Raw genomic sequence first — 14,904 nt, forward strand, 5'->3', positions numbered from 1 at the left:
GAGATCTATCCCAGATGAACTCGCTGGCTGCATGATTATTTTTTGTGGTTTTACCCATAAAATGGGGATGTGTAACGTGAATATGAGCTTATTTTTCTCAGGGTGTCCTCCACGAAAGTATCCCTCCTCTTAGGCAGATAACCCTCGTGGCTTTGCCAAATTCAAATAAGTTAATCCTAAATCCTGCAACGTGTAATCTATCATTCTTAATACGTAATCAATAAGTGTCATAAAGTTTCGATGAGCGTGTAACCATTCCATGTGGATAAAGAGATATAAAGTCGGAAACTTTTTCGACGATGAAATAAAATGAAGAGTTAGCTTTTCTTGTTACAGCAATCAATTTGCCAAATAAGTTTAGTGATTTTAACGACTAGTTCGCCGAAATTCAATTTTTTTCAGAGAGGCAATGAGAAAATTATTTTTTTCCTGAAAGAGCCGAGTTCTACGGCTTGCCAATGCCATTTATAGAAATATTTCTTTTATTTACTATTAATATTTAGTTTTTCAGTGTAAGCATACACTGAAAAAACTTTCAGTACATGCTTTAAAAAGAAGAAGTACGACAGGGTTAAAAATATTTATTTTAATTTTATTGAACAGTTACATTGATAGAATTTTAAATTAACAAATAATATTCCTTTTTGTCGTTACATTTTACATGCGGCATTTATAGAACTGTTTTTTCAAACAATCAGGCATCCAAGAGCATGTACTAGAATATTCCTTCATTTTAAGTATCCAAGTTGTAATCAGTCTGATTCCCGTCGTTATGACATGCTTTGAAATGATTTCATTCAGGGATAAAAAGGTGTTTCTGAAAGAGAGAAAATTTTTTCATTGTAATATACAGTAAAAGGATTTGCACTTTATGGAATTCATTGCATGGGAAAACATATATGTGTAACGGACATACATTGATTTCTCGAATTAAGTTATGACATAAATTCCTTTATACTGACATGTGAAACTTTTGATAATAATGCTCATCCATATATGTTTTTTTTTTTTTTTTTTTTTTTTTTTTTTATCTGCGTATTTTGTGGTTGGCAATGTAGAAACCATAAATTTTGTTGAAAGCTTATGAATATAATTTTTGTATATAAATATGCAAGAGTACATATGGCTTTTGGATATTAAGTTTTAAGCACATTGGCAGAATACTGAAACTTGTGAAGAATGATTTCTGTTTGCGAGTCATCGAATGGTGTCAATGTTTTGGATAGTTTAAAGAAAGACACTAAAGACGGATGAACAAATGAGCATCCTTTACAAGGAAGTTGCAAAGAGTAACTGTGCAAAGATCTTAGTTAAAGCGATGACAGTTTTTTCTTCTTTTGAAACACAGAAAATATTTTTCATCTTTGATCTCAGGAGTAAATCAGTGAGTCTGGCGTTTATACAAATGATTACAGATTTTTTAAAAGTCAGAATTTCGTGTTCTCCCACACATACAGTATTCCAATAAGGTGTATTTCTATGCGACTACTAGTTTTCTTTTTATGCTATCACGTCGAATTCAGGATATCATGTTTTCTGGAGAGAAAGAGATGTAAACTTTCGTTGAACAGAAAGAGATTTCAAGGTATAATCTCGAGATGTGCTTCAAGGCCGACAAGAAGTCAGGAATAAAATGTTGGAAAGGATCTTACGTTATAAGGTAATAAGCATAATAGAGGTATTCAGCGTTTCAGCCTTAGGACATCAAATTTAGTTCCTGAACGCATGAACTTTCAGTACTCACTGTAAATTTTCGAAAGTATTTTCGAAACACACACACACATATATACATATATATATACTATATATAGAAATTAGAAAAACAGGAAAAGTGCAATTCATAAAAGTTACGAAAGAACTAACAAGTTCAAAATTAGCGTCTAGTGCTGCTGAATTTTATAAATGAATTTTAAAGGGTTAAGATTAAAATACCTAGTAAAAGCCGTAAGAATATTTGGACTCTACTTATCCCTAAAAACATAAACAAACAAAATTATAAATTTATAAACAAAATTTTGTTTATTTAAAATTTTTCTTTTTCGATGTAACTCGGAAATAGGGATAGGTAGAGACCAAATATTCTTACTGCTTTTACTAGGCATTTTAATCTTAAACTTTTAAAATTCATTTACTTATATATATATAATACGGCAAGGTTGATTCAAACTTTCATCCCTTGATTGGGTCTATAAAATGAGTACCAAGCTCGCTTGCGGACTAAACACCGGAGGTCCTGCGACAAACTGGCCATTTGTCCAGACCATATGCTGATGCCCTGGACGCTCAAGTTCCGGAGATCAAAGTCAGGAAAGCAGATTTCGTGGCACTGCAGGCCGTGGCACACTAGGGCTGTTGCGTCACTGAGTTTAGTTTATATACATATATAGCCAAAAAGAAAGAAATTTAGAACCAAATACACAAAGACATGAAAGAAATTAAATGCAATACAATAAAACCCAAAATTCCCCATACATAAGTAAAAATGAACCAATAGTAATAAAATATCACCAATAGTCAAACAAAATTCAGCAGCACTTGCGCAGAAATGGTATTCGGATAATCTATTTTAAAATATGAATTTATGATATTGTTATATTTATATATTTACAAACACTGGATTCTTGAATATGTGGCATTTACCTAAGACCGATCTACCATTACTGAGAACAAATTCCTTTTCTCTGATGAAAACATGATTTAATTAAACATAGGTCAACATATATTAAAAGTGAAGCTTTTGGGATGCTTTTACTTCCTTGTACGAAGTAAAAAGGAAATATTGTAATCGCGAAATGTTTCAGGCAGCATATTTCAACGAAATTATCCATTTTGGTCGCTATGGAATGCAATTTAACGATGTTTTTGTGTGACATAAATTTTTTGTGTGAAATTTTGTACATAAAGACAGAATCAAAGACTCTTCTCCTCCCAAAAAAATATAAAACTGCTTTAAAATGAATTCTGAAGAGACAGAAAAAGAGTAGACTCAGAAGGTTGAAATTTTGTATATAGGACTGCTATAACATGTAGATGCGCACCTCGTATTCTGGTTGCAATCGGCATCACCAAACGTATATAAATGTATTTATATACATACTCAGTGATCTCAGTTTCTTTACTCTTATATGTTCGTAAGTTGTGCATATTTGCTTTAAACATGATTGAATTATGTTGCTCATATCTTACGGTTAAGGTTTTTATGCCTTTAGTAAATCTGCAAGTAATATTTGTTCACTTATCAACAATTTAAAAGAAGTGCGGTTAATCATAATTTTTAAATAACATGGCGGACATATTTGTTTACATTTGAAACAACAGAATAGCAGATCTGTTGCCAATCCAGAGACTAAGCTTCGCAACAACTAATTTATTATTGCGAATTAAATTTTGCTTAATCCTTTCTGGAATTTTTTCGAGGAAATAAGTTTTTAGGATTTACTTCGTAACTTTTAATATAGTTATTTTGAGTTTTTATGTATTTTTGCTTTGTCGCGAAGGGAGAATTGAATTGATTGAATGAGAAATAGAAAAACGTCTATGAAAAACTGGTTCTTTTTTATTTTGTTTGCTTAATTTCTTTTATACATCTTTCTAGATTTATTATAGCATTTGAATAAAACATGTGGCGACGATTAGATAATTCTTCAAATGATATAAATTTTGTGCATTCTGAGTTATAATATGAACGAAATATAACGCTTTTAAGTGAACCTAGAGCCAGAGTGTTGCTATGGTAAACAAATAGTGTGAAGTTTAAAGAGTGCATTTATTCTATTGTGGTTTATGCGCTATTGACGAAGTAGATTTAATTTAATCCAATAAGTTTAAATGAAATCCAAGAAAAAATGCGTACAATTTAATATTCCGTACAAGAAAGTCATGTGGTGCACACATCAGATTTCTTTTAAATAGAATCATTTCGCATGTGTGAGTTTGCTTTGAAAGTGTTATGCATGCTGAGTTAAAAAAAATCTCCTTGAAAATATTTTCTAAATCTCTAGTGTGAAAGGAAAGTGTTAATTCGAAAAAATTTTTTAAAGGATATTACCTTTTAATCATGAAAAATAGAAATGGAAACTTTTAAGTTGAAAATTAATCATTAAAGTAAGTAATTATTGTCATTGATCGGAAAATGGTTGACTTTTCAAGGGGAATAAACCAATATCTGTTCAATTAACAATAATTAATAAATGCGAAAGTGTATCGTCTTTTACTCAAGTAAGAAGTAGGATGCCAAACTGGTAGGTTGAGCTTAAGCCAAACTTAAGTTGAATCTAATTAGTAAGGTAAAAGAGAGACTATAGAAGTGAAAGACTATAGAATTCATTATGAATGTAGCAATTCCGTTATGCTCATGAATTTGTATATATCTTGAGATATTATTGCCAAATTGAGTAGTAGTTAAAAATTTTTCTTTGCTAATTTAATTATTAGTAAAAATTTTTCCTTTTTTTATTTGAGTGAGGTGTTCCCGGACACCCTCGCTTTCCTGCATGTTAATTAAAAGTCATCTTTATAAACATAATAAACAGAATGAAATCTTTTCAAAAATTTATGATATATAATTCAAAGTAATCATTATAAACATAATAAAACATAATAATGCAATCTTTGCTAAATTGACGAAATTTACTTGAGTAAAACATGAAACACCTTCGCATTTATTAATTGTTGTTAATTGAATGGAAGTTGGTTTGTTTGAAGTTGTTTGATTTATGCCCAATTCCTTTTTTAATTCTATTTTATCCTTTACTATATACGGGCTTTCAGGATTACTAGACAGCCCAGTCAGTTTTGCATTGACTTCAGATATATTCCCGTTTTTTCTCCTTTTATTTCTGGAAGTTTCACCTCTTGTCTATTATGGCGCGAAGGCGCCATTTATCAGAGGAAGAATACCCTCGTATGGTTAATGAACCATTTACTAACGCGGATGAGAGTGATGATTCTTTTTCTAAAGATTTAAAAAGTGATACTTTTTCTAAGAGTTGGAAAGTGATACTTCTCCGTGATTCGAGATTTACCACACTCAGTCTTCATTTTAAATTTTGTTACTTCTTACTCTAAATAGGCTCTATCGTGTTTGTTTATTAATTTTAGACTGTATTGATAGATTTTATCAATTAAAACTTTGGAATAATTTGAATAGCGCTTCCGAAAATTATTTTACAAAATAAGGAAATTTTTAAGTATATTTTCATGTAAAATAACGAAAAAAACGCTAATAAGTGCTAATTTTAACATATATAAGAGCTCAAGTAATCCTTCCGTCCCGCACGAGCGTCTTAAACAAAGGTGCGCCGTCGCGAATAGGTTAAAATGCAGTGAGGTTTGCCGAATTCCATGCGTAAAATTTTTGCAACATTTATTCATTGTAGTGATTGATTTAATTCCTGTTCATTAGAAATGTGAGTCTGAAATTCACAGATTATATTTCAAGGAAGATATTTTCTGTGTTTTGCGTTAAAAATAACTGAAAATATAACATTGAAATCTTCACATATGCATAACAGTTATCGCCAACTAAGTGAAAAAGATAAACATATAAAACAATTCATGAAATAAATATTGGCTGCTTATGTTTTATCTACCACTATTTTCATGCGGAATAAAGTAGAGTGTATATATTATGAACTACAGCTGATTGTCGTGGCTTTTCTTCGGTGTCTTGCAGGTGTCCGTGTGTCTAGTCCGCTATAGGCGGCAATTAAGGCGCTGTTCCTAACCTGCAGTAAACACTGTGACGCGTCAGGTACCGCGGAATGGCCATTTTGCTCCATTTTGATCTGTGTATTTAGTATTTCATTAATGAAGCCGTTGACAAGTGCTAGGTTCAAATAGGACTTTTTTATCATTGACATGTATGGTTCAGCGTACTTCCTTATTGAAGTAAAATAAGCTTAATTATCGCTATTTTTTTCATTTTATTTATGGAAGGCAATTATCTTTTAACTTGCTATTCTGTAAGGTTAATGTAGCTTAACTTCTTTTCCTAACAGTGCCGTCTTCTATAGTTTTTGAATACCACTAAATTTCTGGTGGGAAATCACGCTATTCAATTCAGTTATTTCCAAAAAGAGCAAAATCCCCGACGTGATTTTTTGGAATAGGCTTACATAAATTGGGAGATTTTCCTACTATTGATGAAGATTCCATCTGCCAATATTCTTATGTATAATTTTTTTAAAATTTTGGTTATCAGTAATTTACTGTTTCTTTTTTGACTTTCAGGAATTTGATTTTATTTGTTTAGTTTAAAACAATTTAATTTTTTTTATTTTATATATATATATAATTGTTAACTTTAAATTTATGTTTGGTGTGTAAATCTTTTTATCCTTTAAAGCGAGATTTGGTTTTAACTTTTAATTTTTGTTTAAAAACTTAAATTTAGGTTTATCAGGTTTTATTTTACTGTTTTGTTTGAGGTTGTTTTGGTTAGACTCTTTAGGTTATTTAACTTTTAAATTTTAAAGTTTTCCGTTTGTTATACTGGTTGTGCAAATTAAATTAGTTTTTTATTTAATGTTTACCCCTCTTCCTGGTAAAGTTTATGAATTCATACTTTCTTGTGGTAATTTCGACTGAGGTATAGAAGAATTTTAATTTTTAGAAATTATTATTCATCCGCATTACAACAGTTGTACAATATTTCAACAATTGTATTGAAAACATTTTGTATTTGATTGAATTGGAAGTACTGGATTTAAAATTCAGTACATATAATTTGATTAATTTTGATGAAAGAGGTATGTAATGGAAGTAATTTCAATGCTTATTGCTGACACTATTTTTCGAGAAGTTGTTGGAATGGAAAATATTCCTGTTTTCCAGAATTTGTTAAGAAAACTACTTCTTCTTACCTCTGGTAAACAACGTCCTTTCCTTTTGAAGGTGGTTTTGTTTTGTTTGGTTTATTTAATTATGGCAAAGCACACTAGGGCTATCTGCCTAAGGAAAGGAATGCCTTCGTGGAGGACTTTCTAAGAGAAATTGGTTCGTATACACGTTACACGTGGGGAAAGCCACGAAAACGCTCATGCAGCCAGCCCGCCTTTTGAAGATGACATTTTGTCAAACAACATGGAAGGATTTATATATTCTGCACCCTTCACTTCCAGGTTTCCTCTATATGCACTTGTATTACGGGCGTGCGTATGTAAGGGCGGAAAATTTTGGCCGTTCAGTGTATTTCGCATATTACACTTGCACCCTGCTTGTTTTCAGACGAGGCTAACTCAAAATATTTCTTTAGTTCGCTATTCGGCGATGAGGTGTTTGACCTCTCGGAATAGGTGAAAACTGGGATATGTTAGCCGACTTCAGGAAGCCGGAAAATCCCTTTCCCCGGAGAATCTCAGTTGGCCCTCAGAGGGTTGCTAGCATTAAGCGACTGTTTGTTCCTCCTTTTTCTCCAAGGTTTCCGCCAAAGGAAGAAAAACCGTCTGCCCGGGGTTTCCGACCGAGCTGGAGCTGATAAAATCGAAGAAGAAGGTCTGTACTTCCCCTGCACTGAACAAGCGGTAACATCCCTTTTAATCCTGAGACCATGGCTAATTTTCCCTTCTCACCATTTGACCCTCCTGACAAACCCAGGAGAACGAGGGGCGACTGTCGCGTTTTCTGAAATTTGACCAATCTAACATTCTTACTTTTTTCCCCACATTCCTCTGGTTCGAGGCTCTGTATGGACTAGTTTCCTTTCGTCTGCGTGAACTCCCTAGCTTTGCACCCCTCCGGGCTGTTACGGTGTACTACAGTTTTTTTTTTTTTTTTTTTTCAGAGATTGAAGTGTTATGTTCTAAATTTGTCGTGTCGAAAAATATGAATGAATGACATTTTACTCCCGGTGTAAACCGTTTCCTTGCTAACCTATGTTCTATTCAGTACTTAACCCAAACAAAATTGCTATTTAATATGTCCCGCTGTCCACCGACCTGTAATGTTTTAATTGAAAATTGATTTCCTAATTTTATTTTACAGTGGTGTATAGTTTAAATGTGTTTATTAAAGAAAACAATAGTGTGGGCCGACTGATGGTAATCATAGTAGAATTTAAGTTATGTTTTATAATTTGTTGTAGTTAACATTAATACCTACCTTGCCACCTTAGAAGGTAACCACTACAATGTGACTTCTTATAAGAACTCTAATGTTTTCATCTAAATAAAGTTTGAGATTTAACTTTCCTTAATTTTTTTTGTTTCATTTACTACTAATACACTAGACTAGATTATCTTAAACTAGGTTTTTGTGTAATCACAACGCTCATGAAATTGTTTTTTACTTTATGTTATGCAATGTTACCTCAATATTAGTAATAATGTATGTTTATACGCATTACACTTTGTTAAATATATATTTTGCATATTATGATATACTAAAGTTTTGATCAATGAGTAGTATATTAATTTTTTTATGGCGCCAGTAATATTCATAAGCAACACTGTATTTAGCAATATTTATAGCAAGAATTTCTAGTTAGTTTACCTTACTTGAGATATTTGTTGAGGGCTTTCGAACAATTGCGATGGGGAGAGAATGTTCTCCATTCTGCTCTTTATGAATTTAACTTTATCCTCCATTTTAAATCCACGTTTGTAAGAAAAATGCGAATCATTGTGTGCACATCGGAGGATTTTAGCGTCTAACCTGATTGTAACTAAAAACGTCATCTCTAAAACTCTGCTGGGTCCATCGTCTGAGAGCCACTGATTCTTCGATGGTCCGTTCCGGCGCGAGAGGGACCTAACAGACACTGCCAAACCTGTCTCGGGCTGTGTAATGACTACATCAGTTTTGATAAAAGCCGGAGTTAGCGCGCTACTTGTCTATGGCCTGAAAAGCGAAGGTTTGAGATCCTTCTCTGGCGGTTGTAGGGGGTGTGTTTGTAGGTTATAACTTTTAATATCATAGCTGGCTGTTTCTCCTCTGATTTCGGACGAAGTCAAACAAGGTCCAAAAGACAGTTAAGCACTAGGAGGGGATTGGAGTAAATATCCTTCCTAGACAGCCCCAAGCAGCCTAATATGTGCTCGTTAGACACCCGATATTCTAGGCACGTGGAGCATGTAGCAAAGGTTTTATGCCCTCCTTGAAAGAAAGGCTCATAATATGACCTCCGACAATACGTGAGACCACAGTACTCGGGAACTCCTGTCACACTCAAGGGTTGGAGTCCAATCAAGCTCGCCAACAAGTAGCAGAGATGGGTGGGGGCATCAACCACTCTACCATGATTTGTGATGCTTTCAGAGAATATAATTCTAGAGACCGGTAGCATAATGGCAAACCGCACATTGAGTTGAACAATGTTAAGCAAATTTCGCTTACTGCGCATGCTTGATGGTGTACCTTTGTCGCAGGGAGAAATATTGGCGACTAAGCAACCCTAGCTAGCTTATTCATGATCACCATGGCTGTCGAGTATGTTCGAAGGATGTTTACAACTGTAAAATGTTGTGAAACTTAGCTTATTAGATAGTATTTTAACGTCCATACCGATTGCACTTGCTTATTTTTCTAATATATCTTTCATTGTAATTTGTCAATAACAGTGCATTTAATATTTGTTAACATATGTTCGTAATAATTCGTTATGTAAATGTAATTTGTTTACATGTTATAATTCAGTAATTGTAAACTGGAGTATCTCGCTTAGTTTGTTAGCGTATATTCGCGCTTTTATTTTCTCATTTCAAAGAATTTAATAACTAGCATTAAGGAATTGTAAAATTTCTTCAGTGTTATTTGCAAGCACTTTTTATATTCCTCAGTGTTTCTCATGTACGATTGGAATGTATGGTAAATTCTGAATTGTTATTATTGCTTAAAAGTATAATGAATAAATTTTCAACTAATATATCCTAAATTTCAGTCTTTTTCTGAACGAAAATTTGTACAGTTCCAAAGGAATGTGCAGAATTTCATAGGTATTATATTTTACATTTTGAATGCAAACACTGCTTCAAATTACTTCGCAATAATTTCAGCTTTCTAGTTGTTTGAGCAGTACAGCAAAAAATAGTATTTCAACACAGTAATTAATTTACATTTACATTATACTCTACGAAGATTTAAACGCCAGATTTGTTTAAAATCAGATGGCGGTACATCTACCATATACCGTATTTATCTTCTTTTCAAATCGCGCCAACATAGTAATTACGCCAAATTGTTTTCTGGGCATGCGCAGTATGCGACATTCGTTTAACACTGTTCAACTCAATGTGCGGTCTGCCATTACGCAGAGCGGTAAGGACGAAAGAGGAGGGAGTTAAAAAGCTTCAGCCCTCCTTTGCTAATTTGTCCGACGATTCGTTGCCATAAAGATCCACATGAGCTGGGATCCACTGGAAATAAATATTACGATGGGCTAAGAAATTGGGCATAGATTTTGCAAGACAGAGATAATAGTCTTATCGACTACGTAAATACATTTACTAAGATGTTGGAGTGTGCTTTGGCTATCACATCAGATCCATAGATCTTCAAATTTCTTCTCCTTTAGTATAACCTCCAGTCCGAAATTGATTGTTATCAATTTAATTCTGAAAACCGAACAGTGACCTGGATTACGTTGACGGAGTGTCATTTTTCCTCGAGAGGTTCCACTATAAATGCTGCTACCTGCATAGCCAGCAATATTGCTGCCGTCTGTGAAGATCTTGGTAGCATTTTTGGGAATATCGTCTATTATCTCTTAGGCCAAATGTCTAAGGTGGTCAATAATACAATATTTCATATTTAGTGCAGTGGAAAAGCTAGAGTGAAAGTGAACTCTGGACAATCCCTACGATGGGTTTAAACAGCCTCTTGTGAATGGAGTTCAATATTGCAAAGTAGAGGCACTTGGAATCAACTGAACATAAAGGGGTGTTTTTCTTTAGTCTTTATCAGTTTTCCCTCTTGTTAAGATGAGTAGAAATTTTGTTGTATTTGGCCATAACTAGAGAATTTGTTGAAGTATTTAACAAGACCAGCTTCTAGTCTGAAGAGGTTGTTGATCGGCATCAGAAAGAGCTTTTTCCACCTCTTTTACATCTGCTACTTATAGGGCTTGTTTTCTTTATAACGCGGTACAAACAATAGCGCTGTAACAGTGATGATGTGGAAATACTCAACAAACAACTTAATATCTATGTATACAGACAAAAATTTTCTACAGGAATTATTTAATGTAATGGAGCAACAATAAACCTTAGAAACAATTATCGTAAAATACAAGGCAGCACTGTACAAAATACGGCAAACTCTTGCAAAGTGTGACTTCTCAAGCATTATATGCATCAAATTCTAGAAGGCCTGGAATTAGCTATCGTTACTGAAATTTAAATAAATGTGCTAATGAAGCAGCTAGCCCAATTTAAATCCAGCACAAATTTCCTTCACCGTCCTGAATATACATTTCAATGAACATGACATATATAATAGTCCTACTTGTGATTCTATTTCGTCATTACCTTCCCCTGGACACTGATTAACTTTGATTACAGCCTTGCCTTCTTGCCCCACATTATTATGCCGCAGATGAAGTGTATGACAGTTAAAACTTATGATTGGAACTCGATCTGTTTGACGGTAAAATGACTCAAACATTACAGACACACGACATTTTAAAATTGTTGCTGCAAATATTGTGGGCATTCACACTGTTGTGGCTGTTTCTGACGATCGTTGAAATACTGTTTTGTAACTGTTATTTTGTCCCAAGGGTTGATCTTACTTGAAAGTTTCGTAGTGACTAACAAAGAGAAGTTGAGAAACTTCCAGATTCTTATTTACTAATGCACTTTTTAATTTATTTCTTGAGCTTTTAGCTAATCAGAGTATCATACAAAGTGTAGTCCCACAAAGCGGCCACGTATTTAACACCGTATAATACTGGTAGTTCTGCCTGGTTTGAGATCTATCCCAGATGAACTCGCTGGCTGCATAATTATTTTTTGTGGTTTTACCCATAAAATGGGGACGTGTAACGTGAATATGAGCTTGTTTTCCTCAGGGTGTCCTCGCGAAAGTATCCCTCGTCTTTGGCAGATAACCTTGGTGGCTTAGCCAAATTCAAATAAGCTAAACCTAAATCCTGCAAGGTGTGATCTATCATTCTTAATACGTAATCAATAAGTGTCATAAAGTTTCGATGAGCTTGTAGCCATTCCATTTGGTTTAACAGATATAAAGTCGGAAACCTTTTCGACGATGAAATAAAATGAAGAGTTAGCTTTTCTTGTTAGAGCAATCAATTTGCCAAATACGTTTAACGATTTTAACGACTAGTTCGCCGAAATTCATATATTTTACGAAGCGATTATGATTCAATGATTTTTTCAGAGAGGCAATGAGAAAATGACTTTTTTGTCCTGAAACAGTCGAGTTCTACAGCTTGTTAATGCCATTTATAAAAAATATTTCTTTTATTCACTATTAATATTTAGTTTTGCTTACAATGAAAAAACTTTCAGTACATGCTTTAAAAAGAAGTACAACAGGGTTAAAAATATTTATTTTAATTTTATTGAACAGTTGCATTGATAGAATTTTAAATTAACAAATAATATTCATTTTTGTCGTTACATTTTACATCCGGCATTTATAGAACTGTTGTTCCAAACAATCAGGTATCCAAGAGCATGTAATAGAATATTCCTGCATTTCAAGTATCCAAGTTGTCATCAGTCTGATTCCCGACGTTATGACATGCTTTGAAATGATTTCATTCAGGGATAAAAAGGTGTTTCTGAAAGAGAGAAAATTTTTTTATTGTAATATACAATATCAGGATTTGCACTTTCTGGAATTCATTGCATGGGAAAACATATATGTGTGACGGACATATATTGATTTCTCGAGTAAGTTATGACATAAATTTCCTTATACTGACATGTGAAACTTTTGATAATGATGCTCATACATATATGTGTCCTTTTTTATTTTTTTTTATCTGCGTATTTTGTGGTTGTCAATGTAGAAAGCATAAAGTTTGTTGAAAGCTTATGAATATAATTTTGTATACAAATATGCAAGGGTACATATGGCTTTGGATATTAAGTTTTAAGCACATTGGCAGAATACTGAAACTTGTGAAGAATGATTTCTGTTTGCGAGTCATCGAATGGTGTCAATGTTTTGGATAGTTTTAAGAAAGACACTAAAGACGGATTAACGAATCGGCATCCTTTACAAGGAAGTTGCAAACAGTAACTATGAAAAGATCTTAGTTAAAACGATGATAGTTTTTCTTCTTTTAAAACACAGAAAGTATTTTTCATCTTGAATAATAAGGATTTCATCTTGAATAATAATTTCATCTTGAATGAGGAGTAAATCAGTGAGTCTGGCGTTACACTAATGATTACAGATTTTTTAAAATTCAGAATTTCCTGTTCTCCCACACATACAGTATTCCAATAATGTGTATTTCTATGTGACTACTACTTATTTCTTATGCTATCACGTCGAATTAAGTATATCATGTTTTTTGGAAAAAAAGAGATGTAAACATTCGTTGAAGTGAAGCAGATCTCAAAGTATAAGCTCGAGATGTGCTTCAAGAACTGCAAGAAAAGGCAGGAATAAAATGTTGGGAAGAATTTTACGTTATAAATTAATGGGCATAATAAAGGTATTCAGCGTTTCAGCCTTAGGACATCGAATTTAGTTCCTGAACGCATCAACTTACAGTATGTGTTGTAAATTTACGAAAGTATTTTCGAAACACACACGCATATATATATATATACATACTATATATATAAATATATACACATACTATATATAGTAATTAGAAAAACAGGAAAAGTGCAATTCATAAAAATTACGAAAGAACTAACAAGTTCAAAATTAGCGCCTAGTGCTCCTGAATTTTATAAATGAATTTTAAAAGGTTAAGATTAAAATACATAGTGAAAGCCGTAAGAATATTTGGACTCTACGTATCCCTAAAAACATAAACAAACAAAATTATAAATTTATAAACAAAATTTTGTTTATTTAAAATTTTTCTTTTTCGATGTAACTCGGAAATAGGGATAGGTAGAGACCAAATATTCTTACTGCTTTTACTAGGCATTTTAATCTTAAACTTTTAAAATTCATTTACTTATATATATATAATACGGCAAGGTTGATTCAAACTTTCATCCCTTGATTGGGTCTATAAAATGAGTACCAAGCTCGCTTGCGGACTAAACACCGGAGGTCCTGCGACAAACTGGCCATTTGTCCAGACCATATGCTGATGCCCTGGACGCTCAAGTTCCGGAGATCAAAGTCAAGAAAGCAGATTTCGTGGCACTGCAGGCCGTGGCACACTAGGGCTGTTGCGTCACTGAGTTTAGTTTATATACATATATAGCCAAAAAAAAAAAAAAAAGAAATTTAGAACCAAATACACAAAGACATGAAAGAAATTAAATGCAATACAATAAAACCCAAAATTCCCCAAACATAAGTAAAAATGAACCAATAGTAATCAAATATCACCAATAGTCAAACAAAATTCAGCAGCACGTGCGCAGAAATGGTATTCGGATAATCTATTTTAAAATATGAATTTATGATATTGTTATATTTATATATTTACAAACACTGGATTCTTGAATACATGGCATTTACCTAAGACTGATCTACCATTACTGAGAACAAATTCCTTTTCTCTGATGAAAACATGATTTAATTAAACATATGTCAACATATATTAAAAGTGAAGCTTTTGGGATGCTTTTACTTCCTTGTACGATGTAAAAAGGAAATATTGTAATCGCGAAATGTTTCAGGCAGCATATTTCAACGAAATTATGCATTTTGGTTGCTATGGAATGCAATTTAACGATGTTTTTGTGTGACATAAATTTTTTGTGTGAAATTTTGTACGTAAAGACAGAATCAAAGACTCTTCTCCTC

At 33.1% G+C, this 14,904-nt stretch overlaps 1 protein-coding gene and 1 long non-coding RNA gene across 5 annotated transcripts in view; both read right to left on the reverse strand.

Annotated features, from left to right (window-relative positions):
* Positions 1-565: 565 nt before the first annotated feature.
* On the reverse strand, positions 566-3,305 carry LOC146994233 (uncharacterized). 2 transcript variants are annotated; one of them, XR_015043854.1, is made up of 2 exons: positions 3,098-3,305; positions 566-817 (listed from the first exon to the last, which is right to left on the reverse strand). It is a non-coding gene; the product is annotated as an uncharacterized LOC146994233 (long non-coding RNA). The 2 variants fall into 2 exon arrangements; XR_015043853.1 differs by having other exon boundaries at positions 3,039-3,305.
* Positions 3,306-12,487: 9,182 nt separating this feature from the next.
* Positions 12,488-14,904, reverse strand: part of LOC118191942 (uncharacterized) — a 216,763-nt gene continuing 214,346 nt past the window's right edge. For all 3 annotated transcript variants that reach the window (XM_085827079.1, XM_085827078.1, XM_085827077.1), the window contains one exon: positions 12,488-12,739. In XM_085827079.1, the coding sequence (XP_085683205.1) occupies positions 12,720-12,739 (20 nt within the window). In that variant the 3' untranslated portion in view covers positions 12,488-12,719. The remainder of the gene's footprint in view (positions 12,740-14,904) is intronic.

The sequence above is a fragment of the Stegodyphus dumicola genome, chromosome 11 (genome assembly GCF_044657685.1).
Source record: "Stegodyphus dumicola isolate Sdum_Otavi_A_Nest chromosome 11, ASM4465768v1".
NCBI classification, from domain to species: Eukaryota; Metazoa; Arthropoda; class Arachnida; order Araneae; family Eresidae; genus Stegodyphus; species Stegodyphus dumicola.